The 24,564-nt window shown below is 45.7% G+C and overlaps 2 protein-coding genes across 2 annotated transcripts in view; both read right to left on the minus strand.

Moving 5' to 3' along the window:
- LOC141051169 (uncharacterized) overlaps positions 1-24,564 on the minus strand; it is an 872,784-nt gene that overhangs the window by 726,722 nt on the left and 121,498 nt on the right. The gene's annotated exons all lie outside the window — the stretch shown is intronic.
- On the minus strand, positions 11,027-23,512 carry LOC141050994 (oocyte zinc finger protein XlCOF8.4-like). The gene is made up of 7 exons (XM_073547771.1): positions 23,431-23,512; positions 22,472-22,621; positions 19,776-19,949; positions 19,570-19,693; positions 19,389-19,486; positions 18,592-18,682; positions 11,027-16,281 (listed from the first exon to the last, which is right to left on the minus strand). The coding sequence occupies exons 2-7, from the start codon at positions 22,547-22,549 to the stop codon at positions 15,776-15,778; spliced, it is 1,071 nt and encodes a 356-aa protein (XP_073403872.1). The 5' UTR covers positions 22,550-22,621; positions 23,431-23,512; the 3' UTR covers positions 11,027-15,775.

Genomic DNA, 24,564 nt, shown 5'->3' on the forward strand with positions numbered 1-24,564 from the left:
CCAAGGCATTATCATTCCAGGTAGTAAGGACCGCCCACTTTCGGAACTTTTGACAGTACAACTCTGCAGAATCTCGACCCTGGTTCAATGCCAACAGGGTCTTTTCAGCCTGATCAATAGCATTAGGTTCGTCATACAACAACCCCAAAGCTTGAAAGAATGCGTTCACATTAGTCAGAATAGAATCATCTGGTTTCAAAGAAAACGCCCAATCCTGGGGATCGCCACGCAGCAAAGAGATGACAATTTTAACCTGCTGCGCGGAGCTCCCTGACGAGTTAGGCTTCAAGGCAAAAAATAATTTACAATTATTTTTGAAACTCAAAAATTTAGATCGATCCCCAAAAAATACATCAGGTGTAGGGATCTTTGGTTCAACAGCATGCGAACGAGCAAGGTAGGCGGAAATTCCCCGCACTTCCGCAGCGAGCTGCTCCACACGATCAGACAATTGCTTTATCTCCATTGAGAGAGGAAAAAAAAAAATTCCCCCTACGGCCTCAGCGATATAGAGGAAAGAATATACACACACTTTTTTTTTTTTTTTTAAACAAAATTCTTTCCTGCTATTGAGTACCCTAGGATCTGCGGTATGGCGGGTGATTCTGTTATGATTGAGTCACCGTAGGAGGCAAAAACAGAAATTCTAGCTAAGTCCAGAAAACCAGAGAAGTTGGCAGCTATCGGATTGCAGACCCCTGAACCTATCAACACAACTAGCAGTAGCCGTGGGGGGTTTCTACGATGCCCTAGACCCCTTGATCACAGCTGGAGAATTAAATAGGCCTAAAGAAAGAAAGGGGAAATCTAAACTGCCCCAGAGCAGACCCCAAAGCAATAGGCAGCCCCCAACATATAATGACGGTGAAGCAAGATGAAAATACTAACACAGACAGAAAGATAGACTGAGCAAAGAGGGGCCCAAGCTAACTAAATAGAAAAGGACAGGAAGGCTGCTGTCTGCAAACCGTGAAAAACCCTATGAAAATCAGAGCCAACAGACTGACAGTGAAAAAGGCCCTGAACACGCTAGGCTTCAAAAAAGCTATGTCAGTACTCAGGAATATACTGAAGACAGAGCTACAGGCAAAAGGAGATTCAGCTCACCCCAGCAGGGAATGGCAGAATACTGAAAAGCAAGGAAAACAAAAAACAAAACAAAAAGCTAACAGGCAAAACAGAAACTTAGCTTTAGAGGAGCAGGAATCAGACTGGTGTCCAAGAAGTCCACAGAGAAATCACCCGCAGGGCAGAAGGGCGTCGGCAGCCTTATATCCAGTCCGTGACTCCACTCAGCCAGTCATCCTCATAAGACTCAGGTGCCTGATAATCAGGCTCATTACCTTCCTTTACCAGAATAGGGAGTTCACCAGACCCCAGTGACGAAGGGGAAAATGAACTCACAACAGAAGTCCATGGCAGACACTTTTTTTCCTGAAGGGTTGCCTGTTGTAGGGTCTGTCTGAGGTATTCCAAAGTCATAGCCATCCTGTCCCTGCCAAAAGATGATTGGATATTGCAGTGCATCATCGGACCTGTGAGTTTCTGCTACTCGTTGCAAACTATTGTTCCTTTTCTGAAGCACAATTTCACGGCTTTGAAAATCATTACCTACAATCAAGATGGCAACCTCATCAAATGTGGGAGCATTGAAACGTCGCTGATGTTCACCTTGTGGTGTTTTGTCAGCTCGAATGACAACCTTGTAATCGTCATTTGGCATGCATTCAAGTGCAGTCTTGAAAAGTTGAACATATGGATTGTTGGAGTGAAGGAACTGCTGCAAAATAGTGACAATATCAAGGCGAGTGTTAGGAATTAAAGAGCATCTCCGCTGAGCCTCTGCTTCTGCATTTCCCATGAAGAAGAGTTGAAGAAATTGAGGTTCTTCTCCTTGTAATGGAAGCAGTGAGCCAATTGAGTGGTAAACTTGTCCTTGAACTTTAAATGTCGGCATAAATCCTGTTGTAAACATTTCTTTTGTTGCACCAAATGATGTCATTTGGAAGCAGGAGTTGTACTTCCTGATGTTGTCCAAGAAATGCTTTGATATGGTACTGGTACCTGTCATCAGAGACTTTAGGGGATCTGGTGGTGACAGGAGAGGTGGAAGTTTTATCTTGCCATTTGCACAGCATAAACCTGGTGGTTCATCTTTCCATTTCAGGGCACTGCAGTACATGCAGACCACATCCATTTTTCCTATCTGAACTGTAGGATTATCCTGATAGTTTGTGTGTGACTGGTAACAAAAAGCAGCATGTTTCAAATCTCTAACCATTTCCTGTGCCCTGGTGGAAGAAATAGCAATTCTCCTAGTGGCAAGTAGGCCTTCTCTCTGCTGAGATGACTCATTGGCCCTTAAGGAAGCAGCTCTTCTCTTATCTGCAAGCCTCGCTTCCCTCTCCTCAGAACATTCATTGGCCCTTGAGGAAGCAGCTCTTGTTTTCATGTCTGCAAGCCTCACTTCCCTCTCCTCAGAAAGTTCATTGGCCCTTGAGGAAGCAGCTCTTCTTCTCTTGTCTGCAAGCCTCGCTTCCCTCTCCTCAGAAAGTTCACTGGCCCTTGAGGAAGCAGCTCTTCTTCTCTTGTCTGCAAGCCTCGCTTCCCTCTCCTCAGAAAGTTCACTGGCCCTTGAGGAAGCAGCTCTTCTTCTCTTGTCTGCAAGCCTCGCTTCCCTCTCCTCAGAAAGTTCACTGGCCCTTGAGGAAGCAGCTCTTCTTCTCTTGTCTGCAAGCCTCGCTTCCCTCTCCTCAGAAAGTTCACTGGCCCTTGAGGAAGCAGCTCTTCTTCTCTTGTCTGCAAGCCTCGCTTCCCTCTCCTCAGAAAGTTCACTGGCCCTTGAGGAAGCAGCTCTTCTTCTCTTGTCTGCAAGCCTCGCTTCCCTCTCCTCAGAAAGTTCACTGGCCCTTGAGGAAGCAGCTCTTCTTCTCTTGTCTGCAAGCCTCACTTCCCTCTCCTCAGAAAGTTCATTGGCCCTTGAGGAAGCAGCTCTTCTTCTCTTGTCTGCAAGCCTCGCTTCCCTCTCCTCAGAAAGTTCACTGGCCCTTGAGGAAGCAGCTCTTCTTCTCTTGTCTGCAAGCCTCGCTTCCCTCTCCTCAGAAAGTTCACTGGCCCTTGAGGAAGCAGCTCTTCTTCTCTTGTCTGCAAGCCTCGCTTCCCTCTCCTCAGAAAGTTCACTGGCCCTTGATGAAGCAGCTCTTGTTTTCATATCTGAAAGCCTTGCTTCCCTCTCCTCAGAAAGTTCATTGGCTCTTGAGGAAGCAGCTGCTATTCTCATGTGTGTCAGCCTTGTTTCTCGGTCTTCATATTTTTCATTGGCCCGTAATGCAGCTTTTCTTTTTGCATCAGCTGACCTTCGTGCCATGGTTTTCCTTTTCTGATGAGGCATTATTGTTTTAAAAATAATCTATTATACCCACAGCCCATATACCCATCACATATCCTTCATTCCATAGTCCGGTGCCAATATACCCATCACACATCCTCCATTCCATAGTCAACCATTATGACATCATAATGAGCGGCGGCGGGGCTTGCAACCTATGATGACATCAGCGTCGCCATGGCAACCATTGTGACATCATAATGAGGGGCGGGGCTTGGCGCGCACACACTGCTTCCCCAGTATGCAAATAGGGGCATTATGACATCACAATGAGGGGCGGGGCTTGACGCGCACACACTTTTTCCCCCAGTATGTAGATAGGGGCAAAATTGTTTGGTGAATTGGAACGCGCGGGGTTAAAATTTCGCCTCACAACATAGATTAGGACGCTCTCGGGGTCCAGACGTGTGACTGTGCCAAATTTTGTGGCTGTAGCTGCGACGGTGCGGATGCCTATCCCGGACATACAAACATACACACACACATACACACTTTGAGCTTTATATATTAGATATACAGTGGCAGTCAGAGATTTAGCATCTTAAATAGAGCAAGGTCCTGGTCCCTCTGCCCACTAGAGGTCAGTCACTGCACCAGATATATGACCGCTCTGTGCTCATAGGACCTGTGATGAGGTGACAGGAGGGGAGGAGTCAGGGGTCACATGATCAGGGGCCTCAGTGTATGCAGGACTCTGCTGTGCTGGGTGTCATGGTGCTGGATGAGGGGAAGTTTCTGTGTGGGATCCGGAGGGGTTTACAGGGGAGATGTAGCAGAGCCGTGTGTGTATGAGGTGTACGGAGCGGAGCCGCGTGTGTACGAGGTGTACGGAGCGGAGCTGTGTGTGTACGAGGTGTATGGAACGGAGCCATGTGGACGAGGTGTACGGAGCAGAGCCGCGTGTGTGCGAGGTGTACGGAGCGGAGCCGTGTGTGTGCGAGGTGTACGGAGCAAAGTCTTGTGTATACAGGATGTACGGAGTGGAGCCGTGTGTGTGCGAGGTGTACGGAGCGGTGCCGTGTGTGTACGAGGTGAGCGGAGCGGCGTCTGTACGAGGTGTACGGAGCGGAGCCGCGTGTGAACAAGGTGTACGGAGCGGAGCCGCGTGTGTACGAGGTGTACGGACCGGAGCCGCGTGTGTACGAGGTGTACGGAGCGGAGCCGCGTGTGTACGAGGTGTACGGAGCGGAGCCGCGTGTGTACGAGGTGTACGGAGCGGAGCCGCGTGTGTACGAGGTGTACGGAGCGGAGCCGTGTGTGTACGAGCTGTACGGAGCGGAGCCGTGTGTGTACAAGGTGTACGGAGCGGAGCCGTGTGTGTACGAGGTGTACGGAGCGGAGCCGCGTGTGTACAAGGTGTACGGAGCGGAGCCGCGTGTGTACGAGGTGTACGGAGCAGAGCCGCATGTGTACGAGGTGTACGGAGCAGAGCCGCATGTGTACGAGGTGTACGGAGCGGAGCCGTATGTGTATGAGGTGAGCGGAGCCGTGTGTGTGCGAGGTGTATGGAGCAAAGTCTTGTGTATACAGGATGTACGGAGTGGAGCCGTGTGTGCGAGGTGTACGGAGCGGTGCCGTGTGTGTACGAGGTGAGCGGAGCGGCGTGTGTACGAGGTGTACGGAGCGGAGCCGCGTGTGAACAAGGTGTACGGAGCGGAGCCGCGTGTGTACGAGGTGTACGGAGCGGAGCCGCGTGTGTACGAGGTGTACGGAGCGGAGCCGTGTGTGTACGAGCTGTACGGAGCGGAGCCGTGTGTGTACAAGGTGTACGGAGCGGAGCCGTGTGTGTACGAGGTGTATGGAGCGGAGCCGCGTGTGTACGAGGTGTACGGAGCGGAGCCGCGTGTGTACGAGGTGTACGGAGCAGAGCCGCATGTGTACGAGGTGTACGGAGCAGAGCCGCATGTGTATGAGGTGTACGGAGCGGAGCCGTATGTGTATGAGGTGAGCGGAGCCGTGTGTGTGCGAGGTGTATGGAGCAAAGCCGTGTGTGTGCGAGGTGTACCAAGCGGAGTTGAGTGTGTGCAGTGTGTACAGAGTGGAACTGTACACAGTATGCGACACATATGGGACAAAGCCGTCTGTTATGGGGCGGAGCTGTGTCTGTACAACATGTACGTGGCGGGGCCATATTTATGTGGCGGGGCCGTATTTATGGGGCGGAGCCCTGTGTGCTTACTGTAGCGGCAGTAGATCTGGGTGTCCATCTTCTGAATGTTTCCTTTTTACCTGTCACCACACCTGCTATTACCTTCATCCCTAGGACATGGCTGCTTTGGTTAAAGCCACATCCACAAAGTTTATTTCTTCACATCATAGTATAAATCATCATGGCGACATGTAACCGCTCGTTTCAGGCTCACGTCACCTTACTGACGGTCTCATCTTACAACTACTACAAAGTATTGATCTATTGATATAAAATAATTCATCACTTGTTTGTTTTTTTTTACTTTGAGAAAGGTGCTGGTCCGGCTTTGAAACGCATTGTTATTAATAAAGACCGTTTTGGAATCCCAAGGCTCTTCATTCCCGCAGCGCAGCCTGCCCAAGCAAGCCAGCTTCCATTTTTGCTATTATACCTCTGGAAGAACCATTTCCTCCAGCCTTGGGGCAGCAGCAGCTTTCCATTCCTTCATAGGTGTTGTGACTGCACACAACACCTCTAGGCGAGTGCTACCATTGATTATACCTATCCCTTACCTGACAGTATTGCCCTATTTTGTGTGCACTTCTAGCCCTCTACAGATCTTCTGAAAACAATCCACCACGTCACCGTCACACATCCCCTAACACATCTCATTGGCAGTGAGACATCACGTGCCAGATATCTGAAGTTAAAAGCATCACATAATGACATTAAAAGCAAAATCTAGACAAAAGAAAAAATTAGTTAATAATGATATACAGTGAGTACGGAAAGTATTCAAGACCCCTTTAAATTTTTCATTCTTTGTTTCATTGCAGCCATTTGGTTAATTTTTTTCTGATTAATGCAATGTGATATTTCAGTTTTTCTTTTGTAATAAATTTGCAAACATTTCTACATTTCTGCTTTTTTCAGTCAAGATGGGGTGCAGAGTATACATTAATGAGAAAAAAATGAACTTTGAATTTACCACATGTCTGCAATGAAACAAAGAGTGAAAAATTTAAAGGGGTCTGAAAACCTTCTGTACCCACTGTATTATACCTCTGATTTACACTTTGTTGGTATCTTGTGTGTAAGAGGTCCAGAAAGGCCAAGATGTTTTCTTTCGTTATCACCACCCCTGCTGTGTAATGTAAAGTGATTGTACTCAAGCATTTGTCCTCTGCTGCAGTTCAATACTCACTGTTCCCAGGTCCAGCATTGAGTATTTGGTGCTCCTCCAGTTGTTCAGTAGTGCCCACTCGGCAGAAAATAAATGTGCTCAGCGTATCTAAGGTGGTTGATCCACGAGTATTTGGCGCTCCTCCTGTTGTTCAGTAGTGCCCACTCAGAAGAAAAAAAATGTGCTCAGCGTCTCTAAGGCGCTTGTTCCATTTACACAGACAAAGCCTGTGGGAAGAGGAGATCAGAGGGGTGTAGAGAAGATCTTGTGAGAATCGAAGGTTGTGTGTAAGTAAGTACTGGGAGACTAGGTCACAGATGTACGGTGGAGACAAGTTGCGGATGGTTTTGTATACCAAGGTTAGTGTTTTGAACTGGAATCTGGGTAATGGGGAGCCACTGAAGGGATTGAGAGAGGAGAGACAATGGTGGATTCGTCGGGCAGCAGAGTTTTGGATAGATTGGAGAGGTGTGAGTGTTAGAGGGGAGACCACCAAGCAGAAAGTTGCAGTAGTCGAGGTGGGAGATGATGAGGGCATGCACTAGTGTTTTGGCAGATTCTTGGTTGAGGAATGTGCAGATCCAGGTAAAAATTTTAAATTGGGGTAGGTAGTAAGTGGGAAGGACTTGTATGTGTGGTTTGAAGGAGAGATCAGAGTCAAGGGTTAAGCTGAGGCAGCGAGCCTGCGGACTGGGGAGAGTGGGTAGCCATTGGCTTACATGGATAGGTTTGTTGGGGGGGTGAGTGAGATGGTAGAAAGATGAACTCTGTCTTATCCATGTTAAGTTTTAGAAATCTAGCAGAGAAGAAAGATGAAATAGCAGACAGACATTGTGGGATTCTGGTTAAGTAAGGATATGATATCTGGTACAGAGGGGTAGATCTGTGTGTCAGCAGCATGAATAGAGATAATACTGAAAGCCGTGAGACTCTATAGGCCCCGTCACACATAGCGAGATCGCTGATTTTGTGACGCATCAGCGATCTCACTAGCGATCTCGCTGTTTGTGGGACGCATCAGCGACCGCCCCGCCCGCCGGGTATTGCTGATCGTGCAGGAATGGCCTGGGACATTTTTTGATTGTTGGTCTCCCACTGGCCAGCACGCATTGCTGTGTGTGGCAGCGGGAGACCAATGATCAGCGAGCTCCCAGCGCTGTAAGCAGACGCTGGGAGCTGGTATTCAAGGTAAATATCGGGTAACTAAGCGCGTGTGGCGCTTAGTTACCCGCTGTGTACCTTGGATACCAGCGTGCTTGCACTGGGAGCTGGCATCCAAGGTAAACAGCGGGTAACTAAGTGCCGCGCACGCTTAGTTACCCGATATTTACCTTGGATACCACCTCCCAGCGCGAGCACACTGGTATCCAAGGTACACAGCAGGTAACTAAGCGACGCGCGCTTAGTTACCCGATATTTACCTTGGATACCAGCCTCCTCGCTGGTCCTGATCGCTGGTGAGATCTGCCTGTTTGACAGCTCACCAGCAATCATGTAGTGATGCACCAGCGATCCTGACCAGGTCGTTTCGTTGTCGGGATCGCTGGTGCATCGTTTGGTGTGACGAGACCTTATGAGCTGTCCCATGCTGAAGGTGTAGATGGGGAAGAGCAGGGGTCCTAGAACTGAACCTTGGGACCGATGGATAGGGGGCAAAATGATGAGGTGGTGTGTGAGTTAGGCACACAATGTCTGGCCGGTTAGGTATGAGGAGATCAAAGATAGGGCCAGGTCTGTGATGCTAAGAGTTGATAGAATCTGTTGTAAGAGGGAATGGTTCACTGTGTCGAAGGCGGAGGACAGGTCCAGGAGGAGCAGGACAGAGTAGTGTCACTAGGATTTAGCAGTTAGGTCAATGGTGACTTTAGTCAGGGAAGTTTCAGTTGATTGGTGTGGTCGGACGCCAGACTGTAAGCAGTCGAAGAGAGCGCAGGACGACAATTCAAAATGGATGTGATGTTCCAGTAGTTTTGAGGCATGGGGGGTTAAATTGAGGCGATAGCTGGACAGCCAGGATGGATCAAGGAAGGGCTTTTTGAGGATGGGTGCGATTGAGGCATATTTGAAGTATGAAAGGAAGACACCAGTTGTTGGTGACAGATTGAAGAGATGGGTTAGGGTTGGGATGAAGACTGTGCTGAGATTAAATAATAGAATCATAGAAAGTTAGAGTTGAAAGGGACCTCAGCGTTCATCATGTCCAACCCCCTGTTCAATGCAGGATTCATTAAACCACCTCAGACACATGTCTATCCAGCCTCTGTTTGAAGACTTCCATTGAAGAACTCACCACTTCTAGTGGCAGCCTTTTTCACTCAATAATCACCCTCACTGTCAGGTTTGACATGAGGTGGGATAGGATTGGGTCAGGTTCCAAGGTGTTGAGATGCGATTTGGAGAGTAAAGTTGATCTTCTGCAATGGTTGAGAAGCTGGTTTTGGAGGAGGAGGGCTGAGTAGTTATGAGAAGGTGCTATGGGGGCTGAAGGCCAAAGCTTTCTCTGATGTTATCAATCTTCTGCTTCAAGAAGGCAACCCTGTTCTTTAGTCAGACTGGTGTGTTAGGGTTGCCTGTTGATAGTGTGAGCTTTGGTATGTGTGATGGGGCAACTGATTCAAGAGCTGCAGCTGTTGTGGTGTTATATAAAGTGATAAAGTGGCAGCAGCATCTACATTATGTAAGGAACTTATCTGTAAGAGGGAGAAGGGATTCAGAGAGTGAAAGTAGTTTGAGGTGTTTGAGATTGAGGATTTGTAATTTTGTGGAGTGCGGATTGTGGACCTGGAGAGGAAAGAGAATGTAAATAGGTTGAGAGGTGAGTTACAGAGGTTAGATAGGAAACAGAGGTGAAGGTGAAGAAGAGGTCCAGTGTGTACCCATCTTTTTGAGTGGCTGCGGTAAATAACAAGCAGTTAGAGGGGGCATAAATATGCACCTCGAAAGAAGGGAGAGTAAGAAGGGTGGCAGTGGGATTTTGGTAAACAGGAGAAAACCAACTCTTCCTCCATGCTTGCTTCTGGGGCTGGGGGTGTGTGAAAGGTAGAATCCACCATACAAAGTACAGCTGGAGAGGTTGCGTCAAAGGGGGTGAACCAGGTTTCGGTGATGGTGAGGAAGGGAAGTTTGCTAGCAATGAAAAGATCATGGATGTAGGTTGTTGAAGACAGGTCGAGCGTTCCATAGATCACCTGTTAGGCCGGGATCACACTACCGTGTGTGATGCGAGAAACTGGCACGAGTCTCTGGCATCAACACCCGGCGCTGCAGCCAGCACTCAGGACCGGAGCTGTGGCTTCATAGAAATACATGCAGCCGCAGGTCCGGTCCTGAGTGCCAGCGACAGCGCTGGGTGTTGATCCGAAAGACTTGTGCGAGTTTCTCGCATCACACACGGTAGTGTGATTCCAGCCTTAGAGGGACTGGGGAAATGGAGCTGGATAAATGAGTATATTGTTAGAAAGGTTGCAGAAATTTGTGATAGAACATGGATAGGAGATAGAATTGACTGTAGGATGTAGTGAGGAGGACCAGGATTTGAAGAGATATCGCCAGCAGTGAGGAGGACCAGAGAAAGTGTTAGTAGGTGGGAGCAGGAGAGGGCATGAGGGGGCTGTCTGTGTTTGGAGACAAAAGATTTTATGTGGAGGAACAGTTCTGAGGTGGAGGTGAGATGGATGGGGAGAATGGTGGTAGAGATGACCAGTTCATTATTGGGGGTAGGGATTGGGGGGGTTAGAAGAAAGTGAAGGACTATAGGGGTGAGAGTGAAGATAAACAGAAACATTGTTTACTGTGACTGTGTATCCAGTTACCTTCACTTCTGGTCGAATTCAGTGCTATACACATATGATTCAGAGCAGACTACGTCATGCAGACTTGTTGCTCACAATATATGTATTCAGGTGTGACGTACAGAGGAGAGGTCTCTACTCATCTTTATCAGATAATTGCAACTGAGCCAGATGCAGGATATAACACAGGCAAAGTAAAAGCAAGCTGAAAATTCATAGGAGGGGGTCGTGCTGTGGTCAGTTTAAAAAAACATAACGAGTTAATTGCACACTTAATGCACACAGGAGAGGTAAGATTTATCAAAGAATTAAATGCTGCTGTTAGCGATTGACAGCAGCACTTAAGTGGTTAACAGCAGCAGGCGAAGCGCCCCTTGCTGCTGTTAGACATATATTGGCTGTATAATATAGCCGGTGTCATCTGGTAATGATACACGCTCAGCTCCTGAGCATGCCTCACAGTAGGGGATCCAACATTGGACGTATAAGGACATTATATGTTGGTAAGAGGTTAAAAAGGCTTAGATGATTACTTAGAATAAAACACTTGTGTAGATTTTTATTATTATAGCGCCATTTATTTCATGGCGCTTTACATGTTATAAAGGGTATACATAATAAAAAAACAAGTACAGTAATCTTAAACAATACAGTTCACAACTGGTACAGAAGGAGAGAGGACCCTGCCCGCGGGCTCACAATCTAAAATGTGTATAAAATTATCTTTTTGAGTGCTGATCAGGAGGGAAACTTGCTCTTTTAAGTGCAGATTTATTCTTGCATTATATTTTTATGCATAGGTCTGTGTTTTCACACAGAACTGTGTTACTCACGTGTAGACTAGTACTTAATTCTCCGGCAGCATGGATGACAATACTTACTGCACACATGAACACGAATTACATAAGTGTGATATCCATGTGCTATCTATGTGATATGAACCGGAATAAAATGCAGAATAAAAACTAAAGATTTTTATGTGTTAAAGATGCGTAGAGGTAGATATCGATGATATACAGTATATAGTTAGTGCCATGCATATGTAGCTTACTGTACAATGGATTAACCTAATAAATAAATAAAAATAATGCCTCTCTATAATTAGCATCAGAGCTTGATGGCAGTTTTGTTTTTGGACAATTCACAGCTGACATCAACCCCAACTCCCATTATCCCGATTGCCACTGCACCAAGGCTATCAGGAAGAGCGAAGGCAAAGCACCAGAATTGGTGCATCTAATGTGATGGCATTTTAAGGCTTGGGAGTGGCCAATAACCATGGACCTTCCCAGACTGATATCAGCTCACAGCTGTCTGCTTTACATTTGCTGGTTACCAAAAATTAAGAGGGGACCTCACGTTGTTTTTATTTATTTATTTATTTATTAATAATCATAGATTGGCCCAATAAATAAATTAGGTCAATACATGTACAGTATGCTACACATGCAAGTGATAGAAAAAAATAACACTTTCTTACTTTAAGCAAGAGCACGATGAGGATTGAAAGGAAATAAACATTGAATTGTGTGGATAAAACAAATCTTGCTTAATGTTCAATCAATAGTGATTATAAAAATTAAGAAAAATAAGTTCATATCACACAAAAATAAATGGTTATAAAAGAGAAAACAAAGCATTCATTGGTTCTCACATATGATCTTGAGAATTGAGGTGGTCCGTGTTGGAGATTCCCAGAGAATGAGAGATCTGAAGTCCACTCATTCATTAGTTGGCTTAAATTTTATTTTGACTCATAGTTTTACATTGGATAATTATATATCTCATAGATATCTATCATCTATTTACCCCATATCTCTATCTACCTATGTATCTATCTATATCTTTGCATACCTTTAAAAACTAAAAATCTGTAATTTCTTGTCTGCATTCTATTCTGGCACATGTCACACAGACAGCATATGGACGGCACACGCATAGCACACACTAGTATGTCATGTGGACACACAACACTGATAACACTCTTACTGGTTTTTCCAAAACCGGTATAATCAGGACTTGTGAAGGGGGCCTAATGCAGACTGGATGTCCCCCCCCCACACCAGGGACATCAAGAGGCACCATGAAAGTGCAACCTTTTAATGCCATCTCTACAATAAGCCGATGTCAAAACAATCGACACAGCAAACAATCAAGGAGCAAAGGATGGCAGCGAGTGGGGAAAACTTGAAAGTGGACGAAGAGCTGAGAGGAGGGCCAAAACCCCCTGCACCTGTGACTCATTAGCATAAAAATTACATACAGAATTACTTTGCAGCACAAAGAAGGATTAGAAAAACAAAGCTATGGACTGATTCTCGATTACAAAAACCTAACATAGATGTGTTTGGCTTGTGGTAGTAAAACCTACTGACAAGGTTCCTTTTAAACTGGCTGTCCAACTCGGACAACCCGTTCTTAATTACTATATTCCCCCATACAAAATAATAATGGTCTGTTCTCACCTCTGGTGTTGGCGCAATTCCAGTGATGTCGGCGCCTGGGCTCATGAGACATAACATTCAGCAACCGCTAAAAGTCCGCTTCATTCGCACTTCCTTCTGGTGCTCTCTATCTTCCCCTAGATGTCAATCTCATTTGAAGGACGTGAGAGTGAAGCTGTTTGGCTGCAGGGCTCATGCGACATAATATTGCGGGATTCTCAGCTTACACATTGTCAGAACGGCGCAGGAACCGGAGGGGATTATAGGTTGCTATTATTTTATACTAGCTGAAGAGCCTGGCTTTGCCTGGGCATAGTAACTAACTCTGGTCAGTTATAACAAATTATAATGATTATCCTCCATCCCATAGTCCAATGCCCATATACCCATCATACATATCCGCCATCCCATAGTCTAGTGCCCATATACCCATCATACATAGCCGCCATCCCATAGTCCCATGCTCATATACCCATCATACATATCCGCCGTCCCATGCCCATATACCCATCATACATATCCTCCATCCCATAGTCCCGTGCCCATATTCCCAAGCATCCTCCATCAGTCCCGTGCCCATAGACGCATCATACATATTGACCATCCCATAGTCCCGTGCCCATATACCCATCACATCCTCCATTCCATAGTTCCATGCCCATATACCCATTATCACATCATCGTCACCATGGCAACCATTATGACATCGCTGTCACCATTGCAACCTATGACATCATCGTCGCCATGGCAACCATTGATATCATAGTGAGGGGCGGGGCTTGACGCACACACGCATACACTCGTTTTTATATAAATAGACTAGCTGAAGAGCCCGGGCATAGTAACTAACTGTGGTTAGTTATAATTATTATCCTTCATTCCATAGTCCAGTGCCCATATACTCATCATACATATCTTCCATCCCATAGTCCCATGCCCATATACCCATCATACATATCTTCCATCCCATAGCCCAATGCCCATATACTCATCACACATCCTCCATCCCATAGTCCCATGCCCATATACCCATCCTCCATCCCATAGTCCCGTGCCCATATACCCATCATACATATCCTCCATCCCATAGTCCCGTGCCCATATACCCATCATACATATCCTCCATCCCATAGTCCCGTGCCATGGCGAGTATAATGTCATAGTAGGTTGCAACCATTCTGACATCATTGTCACCATGGCAACCTATTATGACATCATCATCACCATGGCAACCATTATGACATAATCTTCGCCATGGCAACCTTTATGACATCATCGTCACTATGGCAACCATTATGACATCATAATGAGAGGCAGAGCTTGATACACACACATACACACACTCTTTTATATATATATAGAAGATGGGGACTATAGTAATCAATAAAGGGTTGTCTGACCTCTTTAAAAAATGCAATTCTGCCATTTTAATTTTTTTAAGGATTTCTTTTTACGGCCTTGTTTGTGTGGTAAAAATAACTTGGCAAACGATCTCACGTCAGATTATGACATTTCCAAACCTAAATTTAAACAAATATTGTTTGTGTTGCCAATTTCTGAAATCCATAATGTTTTATTGATACTATTAATCGCTGCCTCTATACACTTGCAGTTTATAAAATACTTGACATGATCTTATAAAACCCAGCTAAAAGCTAGGCTCTATAGCTGCATCAAAATGGCTGCAGTGGGGCTTTCAACAGCCCCATGGCTACAATGGCAACTCATTGGCACTCCAAGAATGCATCAAAAGCACCAGTAATTGTGCCATTTAAAAGCTTCTGATAGTGATTGCAGCAAATATATGGTTAAACTGGAGCAATCAGAATTAGCCCTAGTCATTGTCATTTTGGGAGTCTGCCAGCTGTATGATACAGCCGGCATCTGCCAGGTGTGGTGCAGACTCAACTTCTGAGCCAGGTTTATCAATATAGACCTCACCTAGGGTGTACTACTAAATTGGTGCTCTAGTGAGATACAAATGTTTTTCAATCTCCATTCTGTCTAAACTTATGAAGGCCTGATTTCTGATGTACCTTTAAGTGATTTTACCATTTCTCACTATCACCTCACAGGATAGCTCTGGTGTTGCTCCTAAGTGCTTCCCCTCCCTTTTTGGATGTGAGAGCTCAGGGGGCATAGTATATGACCTGTCAAGAAGCATGGCGTGGGAGCTGGAGAAGGAGGGAGAGGGAAATGACAGATCATACACAAGCTATGAAGGTGTAGGCAGCGCACAATGGTAGTGAGGGGTGGACATCAAACCTGCACACAGATTCTAATAAGCATTGGTGAAGGTACATGGTCATGGGTAATGTGCAGCAGGATGCTAACCATGCCCCCTGATCTGACATAACGTCCTAGAAAGGAGAAGGAGCACTTTGTAGCAGTGGTGTTACGTCAGGTCACAGAAAGAGGGAATAAAATCATATGAAGTTACATCTAAGAACAGAGGGGTATGAGCCCTTATCGTTTTAGACAGAAAGTAGATTAGAGAGATGAGTGGATTGCGTCGCGCAACCCCAGTCGACATCAGTGCTCTCTGTCTGTGGAGAGGAACTGTGTGAATTTCCTTAGCTTTTCCCGGGGTGGTGCTTGATTTGTCGGGATGGAGAGATGTCATCAGTGCACCATTCCTGTCCATAGACAGAAAGCACTGACCGGGACCGTGGACCAGGGCTGCGTAAAGTGTTCTGCTCATCTTTAGTAGACTGAAATACATTTGTATCTCCCCCGACTACGACAAGAAGGGATAAAAAAATAAAAATATAATGGCTACTTAATTTTTGTGACAAGGTGTAATTTCTCTGTAAATAATTTTTAACATCCTGAAGATTACTATGTCTTTTCCCTTGTGTGACTTCTGTGATGTCTGACAAGATTTGTTTTCCGATTAAAACATTTCCCACATTCTGAACATATAAATGGCTTCTCCCCTGTATGAATTCTCAGATGCGCATCAATATTTGATTTCTTAGTAAAACATTTCCCACATTCTGAACATTTATATGGCTTCTCCCCTGTGTGAATTCTATGATGCTTAACAAGATGTAATTTCTGTGAAAAACATTTCCCACATTCTGAACATGAGTATGGCCTCTTGACTTTGTGAGTACATGCTTGAGAAAAAATTAAATAACAGACTGAATTTTGAACATCAATCTTTGACGACTCAGAAGATATAACCGGCTGAGAAGGATCAGATGATAAGATTTTTGTGTCAAAGACTGGAGGTAGATCTGGTATAATGGCATGCTCTTCGTTCGTATTTGGTGTGAAACCATGATCATCTTTTTCAAAATCGAAAGATTTCAGATATCCCTCTGAGCTCCTGGTATAGTCATCTGCCAAGAATGAAACTTAGTTTGTTATTTTCCATAAGACTACCTTGAAATTATGTAATTAATTATAATATTACACTTTTCCCGAGATCTCATCTCACCACCTCTGGCATCCATTTTTCTGAAGCCCACTGCAGGGAGATCACCCTGACATCTTAGGAAATCCCTGAGCCCTCAGACTCTCACCGCTGCAACACCTCTTCCTCCAAGCCGGGACCTGCAGAACTGCCCCATTCCTGCCGCTGTCAGTCTCCTGAAGCAACGACCCTGCCTCCTGTGACCCCCCCCAGCAGTAAGCTACTCAAACTCTTCCTATAAGACGCATCTTCAAATTTGGAGTATGTCTTATGGTCCGGTGCATCTTATATTCTGCAAAACACGGTCATATCTAGGAATGTAAAACAATATTGCTGTGTGCATGTTCTGTCTTTTGTTCCTTCTTTGAACTGCTTCAAGGTTCGGAACCATGAAGCGGTAAAAGTAGTAACATCTTAATGTTTCACAGGAAAATAGTAGAAAGTACAGAGAAAAAATGCCAGAGATCATAAAACTGCGAGAAAGCCACTTAAAGGGAACCTGTCACCCCCCAGGCGTTTTTAACTAAAACAGCCACATTGTGCAGCACTAATGCTGCATTCTATCAAGGTGGCTCTTTTAGTTGGGGTCCCCTCCACTGCTGAAAGAATCGTTTTTATAATTTGTCACTCATACCTCTAGTTTGTCTGGGAGGCAGGTCTTTCACCCCGGACACAGATGCCTCACAGCCATCAGTCATTTCCTCCATTCTTCTGGGCACTGCCTCCTCAGCATCCAGTCATTTACCCGGCGCCTGCGCTGTAATCTTGTTTCTTGGGCATGCGCAGTTAGCACTGCTCGTCCACAGACATCACATGATGTCTTACTTCTCGCGCCTGCATTGACACGCGGCCCGAGATCCTGCTCCGCAGTCTCTTCTGATTTATTCACAAGATTACAGCGCAGGCGCTGGGAAAAATATCTGAACGCTGAGTAGGCGGCGCCCAGAAGAATGGAGGAAATGACTGATGGCTGTGAGGCGTCTGTGTCCGGAGGGAAGACCTGCCCCCGGACAAACTAGAGGTATGAGTGACAAATTCTAAAAACGATTCTTTCAGCGGTGGAAGGGACCCCAACTAAAAGAGCCACCTTGACAGAATGCAGCATTAGTGCTGAACAAGGTGACTCTTTTAGTTAAAAACGCCTGGGGGGGGTGACAGGTTCCCTTTAAGGAAAAAGACTGCCAGTGTTTTCTTGAAGTAGCTCCGCTTAGTAAAATTTTGCGGTTCTTACGCCATTAAAAAGGCGTCGTGAATACACACCCTTATAAAACCATACGTACCTTCCTAATTCTCCTCACTCTTTTTCCAATGCTGCCTCGATATGATTCAGGTCTCCATACTTTTTTTTTCTTGCCAGAAAAGCATATGACCACTAAATACCATATGTTTCAGACCATAAGATGCACTTTTTTCCCAAAAAATTTTTTGGGGAAAATAAAGATGCGTCTTATGGTCGGAATATACTTACAAATATTGGGTTGATCCCAGTCCAATGCTGCAGGGCGATGCAGCCTTCCTTCCCAGGCTGGTGGGGCGGTGGTGGTGCTCTGTTGGGCGGCGGAGCCCCGCCGCCCCACAAAGCATCACCACTGCTGCCTCCCCACAGAGGAGCACCACCGCCGCTGCCCCCACTGCTGACCCTGTCGCAAAATGCCGGCAGAGCCTCGCTTCACCACAAAGCACCACCACCCCCCGCATCAGCCTGGGATGGGATTTCCTGGAGGCCATCAAACCAGCCTGGACCACAGAACAACCCGTGACCACTCCTCCACCTGTGCCAATCTCCCCCCCTGGTAAGCTGAATTCTGACTGTAAGATGGACCCCCATTTGACACATTGTATTTTTTCTCTATTTTCCTTCTGAAAATTTAGGGTGCGTTTTATGGTCCGGTGCGTCTTATAGTCCGAAAAATACGGTATTTCCAAAGTTGTGACAGGCCCCTTTCTGGGGCAGCCAGAAATTGGCTGCAATGATCAAATGTCCTTATTAACAGAAGAAATTGTATGTAGATTGGCCCTTTAATTGCATTGTCAGTGTGAAAAAAAATATGTCAATTTTGCCCATTGAAATTTTGCCATTAACACTGTGTATAAATAGAAAAAACATTTGTTTTTCTTAAATGGTTTATAAGTCAGATTTTTGTTCCAGTAAAATTCATGACAAAAAAGAAAACATAAAACCTACAATACATCACACCAGCCAGTGACTGAGTAGAATTTAGTGATTTATACTCACCTGGGTAGTCAAATGTTGGAATCTCCTCTTTACACCGCTCATCACCCCTCACATGTGTCTCTGAAGTATTAATATGGGGCAGATCTTCACCCTGAAACAGATATTTTAAAAATCACAGAGAGATGAAAATTTAGTATAATAACCAAAAATTACATGTCTGAAGTAGTAATTTGAGTTAAATAGTTGCAGATCTCCTGTATAAATCCAACTAGTCGGCTCCTTATGCTAACCAGCAGTCTCCATAATCAAAAAATTGTGAAACGATCCAGACAACATCTAATGTCTATGATCAGCTTTATCCTGTCACCTCCACCAAGTATAAACCATGCACTGAATGGCCACATTATTAGACACACCCATCAAGTAGCAAGCTTTTATTTTTTTTCTCCTCGAGTTTTGGGATACTTTCAGGGTCTGAAGCATAATAAGGAACATTTGAATTACATAATAAATAGATGCTAATCGAATTTGCTGACTAAATTCAAGGAACTGTCAAAGTCAAATTCTGCCATCTTAATAGTAGAATAATGGAGAAAGGGTACGGCATGCACAGTGCAGAATTAAGATATAGAGCAGAGGGAGCTGTGCAGAGGATCGGACGAGGGGCTATAGCACCAGGACAGGTGAGCAATCAGGTGCATTCAGGAGAATCCAAATTTTTTTGTAAAATTTGAGGCAAATTCAATTTACCTCCAATCAATTTGAACATTCATAAAAAAAAAAAAGACTGAACACAAGACCTTCACAGCCTTCTACACATCATAGGGGAGATCTCATGACACCTTCTCTCCATTTACCTGATGATCCTGAGGAACATCAGGATCTTCTTGTTTACAGTCCTTTGGAAGAAGAGAACGGGGACATCTCTCTGGTGTTGTCCTCTCACTGGATAGAACTGGAGGAAACACATACAGGGACTGAAATCAGTCTTTACACACAGATAATTATAGGCCATGTGTATTTAGTCCTGTCTATTACCTGGTGATGTGAGGGGCCGGGGAACCTCCATCATGACGTCCTTGTACAGATCTTTGTGTCCTTCTAAATACTCCCACTCCTCCATGGAGAAATAGACGGTGACATCCTGACACCTTATAGGAACCTGACACATACAATGATACCGTCATCCCCCGATCCCTCCATAGCATTACTGTATAATGTCCCAGCATTCCCAACAGTGTCACCTCTCCAGTCAGCAGCTCAATCATCTTGTAGATGAGTTCTAGGATCTTCTGGTCATTGATGTCCTCATGTATCAGGGGGTGAGGTGGAGGTCCCGTGATTGGGCTCAGAGGTCTTCCCAGGGTCACAGGGTCCTGACAGCGCTCACTCGAAGTCTTCTTCACCACTGTGTAATCCTGGTTATGGAGAGACACATTAATAAATCTCACTACAGACATTTCCAGAGTCTTCACCTCTCCTGTTCTGTCCATCTGTTATTCCCATAGATAATAATAATAAATAATAAATTTTATTTCTATAGCGCCGACATATTCCGCAGCACTTTACATTTCGGAGGGGATTTGTACAGACAATAGACATTACAGCATAACAATAATCACATAGATTATAACAAATACCAAGAGGAATGAGGGCCCTGCTCACAAGCTTACAATCTATGAGGAAAAAGAGGTAGACACGAAAGGTGTGTGGTAACAGTTGCCCTGATTGTATGGACCAGCCATAATGTTAAGTGTGTATCAGTGCAGACACAGAGGGCTAATGGATGCATAAAGCATTAAAGCATGTGGGAACATGATGCGGGGAACCTGGTTATGGTAAAACTTTTGGCTGTGCCACACAGGGATAGATTAGGTTAATATGTTGAGGCGATAGGCCAGTCTGAATAAATGCGTTTTCAGGGCATGCTAAAAATTGTGGGGATTGGGGACTAATCGTATTGACCTGGGAAGTGCATTCCAAAGAATTGGCACAGCACGTGTAAAGTCTTGGAGACGGGAGTGGGAGGTTCTGATTATTGAAGATGCTAACCTCAGGTCATCAGCAGAACAAAGGGTGCGGGTAGGGTGGTATACTGAAACAAGGGAGGAGATGTAGGGTGGTGCTGAGCCATGGAGGGCTTTGTGGGTGAGGGTAATAAGTTTATACTGAATTCTGGAGTGGATGGGTAGCCAGTGTAATGACTGGCACAAGGTAGAGGCATCGGTGTGGAATATGGTGAGGAATATGGTCCTGGCTGCAGCATTCAAGAAAGATTGGAGAGGGGAGAATTTGGTAAGAGGGACACTGATTAGAAGAGAGTTACAATAGTCGAGACGAGAATGAATAAGAAAAACAGTAAGAGTTTTTGCAGACTCAAAAGTAAGAAAAGGTCGAATTCTAGAAATGTTTTGAGGTGCAGATGACAAGAGCGAGCCAGTGATCGAATGTGGGGGGCAAAGAAAAGCTCGGAATCAAGTATGACCCCAAGACAGCGGGCATGTTGCTGGGGAGTAATAGTAATAGTGAAGCCACACACAGAAATGGCAATGTCGGGTATAGGTACATTAGTAGAGGGAGGAAACACAAGGAGTTCAGTCTTTGACAGGTTCAGTTTCAGATATAGTGAGGACATGATGTTAGACACAGCGTTTAGACAATCTCTGATTTTCTAGAAAGGCTGGCGTGATGTCAGGAGAAGAAGCGTATAATTGGGTGTCATCAGCATTGAGATGGTACTGGAAACCAAATCTACTGATTGTTTGACCAATAGGGGCAGTGTACAAGGAGAAGAGGAGGGGGTTTAGGACTGATCCTTGAGGAACCCCAACAGTAAGGGGAAGGTGAGAGTAGGAGGAACCAGCAAGAGATGCAGTAAAGGAGCGGTCAGAGAGATAGGAGGAGAACCAGGAGAGAACGGTGTCGAGGCAAATGGAACGGAGCATAGTGAGGAGGAGCTGATGATCCACAGTGTCGAATGCTGCAGAGAGATCCAAGAGAATTAGCATGGAGTAATGACCATTAGATTTAGCTGTTAGTAGATCATTAGAGACTTTAGTGAGGGCAGTTTCAGTAGAGTGTAAGGAGCGGAAGCCGGATTGGAGAGGGTCGAGAAGAGAGTTATCAGAGAGATAGCGGATAAGACGGGAGTGGACCAGGCGTTCCAGGAGTTTAGAGATGAAGGGAAGATTAGAGACAGGTCTATAGTTAGCGGCACAGTTTTGGTTGAGAGATGGTTTTTTAAGTAGTGGATGTATGATGGCATGCTTAAATGAGGAGGGAAAGATACCAGAAGAGAGAGAGGTTAAATATTTTAGTTAGGTGAGTGGTAACAGCAGGGGAAAGGGACTGAAGGAGATGTGACGGAAATGGGTCACTGATGCAAGGGGTTGGGCGAGAAGATGCAAGGAGCCTGCTTACATCTTCTTCTGTGACTGGTTCAAAATCAGAGAGTGAGCTAGATGCAGTGGGGGAGGGAGGACAGTGCATGGTATGAGGTGATTGGGAGATAATTTCCTGTCGGATCTCGTCAATTGTTTCTTTGAAGTAATTGGCCAGATCGTCAGCTCGGAGCTCCGTGGTTGGGGCCTGTACTCTTGGGTTGAGTAGAGAATGAAAAGTGTCAAAGAAACATTTCTGGTTATTGGACAGTGAGGTGATGAGGGTGTTGAAATAGGTTTGTTTGGAGAGGTGAACGGCAGTGTTGTATGTTCGAAGCATAAACTTATAATGGATGAAATCTTCGTGTAGATTGGATTTTCTCCACAGACGTTCGGCGCACCTGGAGCACCGCTGCAGGAAACGTGTTTGCAGGGTGTGCCAGGGTTGTCGCCGTCTGTGTTGTGGTGTTCTATTTATAGCGGGTGCAAATTCATCCAGGGCACTTTGAAGTGTTTCATAGATAAGAATGATGTAATGTGACGTCATCAGAATCTCTCACCTCTCCAGTAAGCCGGAAGAGGATCTCTAGGGTGAGTTGTAATATCCTCGCCGCCATCTTGTCCCTGTCCCTATCCATCCTTGTAGGGTCACTCAGGAGAATTCTCTTATATAGAAGATCTCCACTGAGAGGATTCGATATTGTAGGGACCTGAATGGGGAGAAGATGACGATGTAACATCATAAAGATCTCATGTAAGAAATCTCCGGAGCTGTTACCGTCCTGTCCCCGGTATAACACAAGATTAGCGATGAGTGAACGTGCTCGGATAATGTTTTATCATATTATGGTCAAGTGCTACCTGAGTGTCTTCGGTGGCTCAATTAAGAGTATGTTCCCACAGTCAGGTAACACCGCGAGTTGGACACTGTATACATCTGCAGCATCCAAATGTTACAGCACAGATGCCTGCGGAGACGGACATGCTGGGCGTCTCTCCCGATCAGATAAATATCATCCGTACAATGTATTGGACGCGGTGATTCCGCACAGGTCAGTGATCACATGTGGAATCACATGTGTTCAAAAGCCGACAGAGGACATGTGCTGCGCCCAAAGCATTGCCAATTACTGACCGTCTGCACATACCCTAATATGTTCGAGTCCCCACGGCTGCATGTCTTGCCTAACAAACAGGTAATCCTTGCCAGTGTTGAGGCTGTCGAACAGCCACAGGAACTTGAACATATGATTCGAGCATGCCAAAGACACTCGGTTAGCACCCAAACATGATCTCATAACACCTTATCCGAGCACATTCTGTCATCACTACACACAATTCAATTATCGTCACATACAGAGAATCGCCAATCCAACACCAAAAATAAAGGAAATAATGTAAAAAATTTAAATATGTGTCATTGAATGTGACAACACAAAAGCACTAAAATAGTCTCAGCACTGAGGGGTTAACGTCCCTTGCCCCCTGTGCCCAGTAATGGGGAATCTCCAGCACCTACCTCCACCTGCAGAGCTGCACACTAGGTATATTGCACTGGCAGAGGCAACATCCAAGTGAGCTTAAGGACCTTTGCTGACTTCATGCCCATGTGACGGGACGATGTCACAGGAAGGGGCGGGGCCTCCTTCTCCAGTATGGTTGTGTCTAGATCGGAGGTGATTTTTTGAGGATCTCATTTTCTCAAAACTCTGCTCTAGTCTAGGGGTGGGCAATTAATTTTCCCAAGGGGCCACATTAGAGACCGTGACTGTTGTGGAGGGCCGAACCAATAGGCTGAAATTAATTCTACTCAATATTAATATCGATATATTATAATTATATTAATGATAATTATATTAATATTAATTATGTCACTTAATATTAATCAGAATTAAGTATGCTGCCATCCCCCAAATATCATTTGAACCCGAGTACAGTCTCGTCTGTATATTGTATGAGCCCCCAACAGTCCCTTATATACTGTAAGAGCCCCACATAGCCTCCCCCATATGCAGATATATCGTTTTAACCTGAGTACAGTCTGTTCTGTATATCGTATGAGCCCCCAACAGCCCCTTATACACTGTTAGAGCCCCACATAGCCTACCCATGTGCTGCGTGTCACCCCCATAGCCTCCCCATGTGCTGCATGTCACCCCCATAGCCTTCCCATGTGCTGCATGTCACCCCCATAGCCTCCCCCATATGCGGCATGTCACCCCGTAGCCTCCGCATGTGCTGCATGTCACCCCCACAGCCTCCTCATGGGCTGCATGTCACCCCATAGCCTCCGCATGTGCTGCATGTCACCCCCACAGCCTCCTCATGGGCTGCATGTCACCCCCATAGCCACCCCATGTGCAGCATGTCCCCCCATAGCCTCCCCATATGCTGCATGTCACCCTCATAGCCTCCCCATGTGCAGCATTTCACCCCCATAGCCTCACCATGTGCTGTGTCACCCCCATAGCCTCTCCATGTGCTGCATGTCACCTCCATAGCCTCCCCATGTGCTGTGTCACCACCATAGCCTCTCCATGTGCTGCATGTCACCCCCATAGCCTCCTCATGTGCAGCACGTCACTCCCATATGCTCCTCATGCCCATCCAAACATCCCATACATATGAAAAAACAAGAACACCACATACTCAT

This window comes from Dendrobates tinctorius, unplaced genomic scaffold (genome assembly GCF_039654945.1).
Source record: "Dendrobates tinctorius isolate UK_male_01 unplaced genomic scaffold, ASM3965494v1 ptg000155l, whole genome shotgun sequence".
NCBI lineage: Eukaryota > Metazoa > Chordata > Amphibia > Anura > Dendrobatidae > Dendrobates > Dendrobates tinctorius.

What these genes read in the sequence shown, in the direction of transcription:
- LOC141050994 (XM_073547771.1), bottom strand. Translation starts at nt 22,549, where the DNA reads ATGGATAGGGACAGGGACAAGATGGCGGCGAGGATATTACAACTCACC. An exon ending in CCGGCCCCTCACATCACCAG is followed by an intron (nt 19,487 to 19,569) that starts GTAATAGACAGG and finishes TGTTTCCTCCAG; the next exon opens with TTCTATCCAGTGAGAGGACA. An exon ending in ATGTTCCTCAGGATCATCAG is followed by an intron (nt 18,683 to 19,388) that starts GTAAATGGAGAG and finishes TATCTGTTTCAG; the next exon opens with GGTGAAGATCTGCCCCATAT.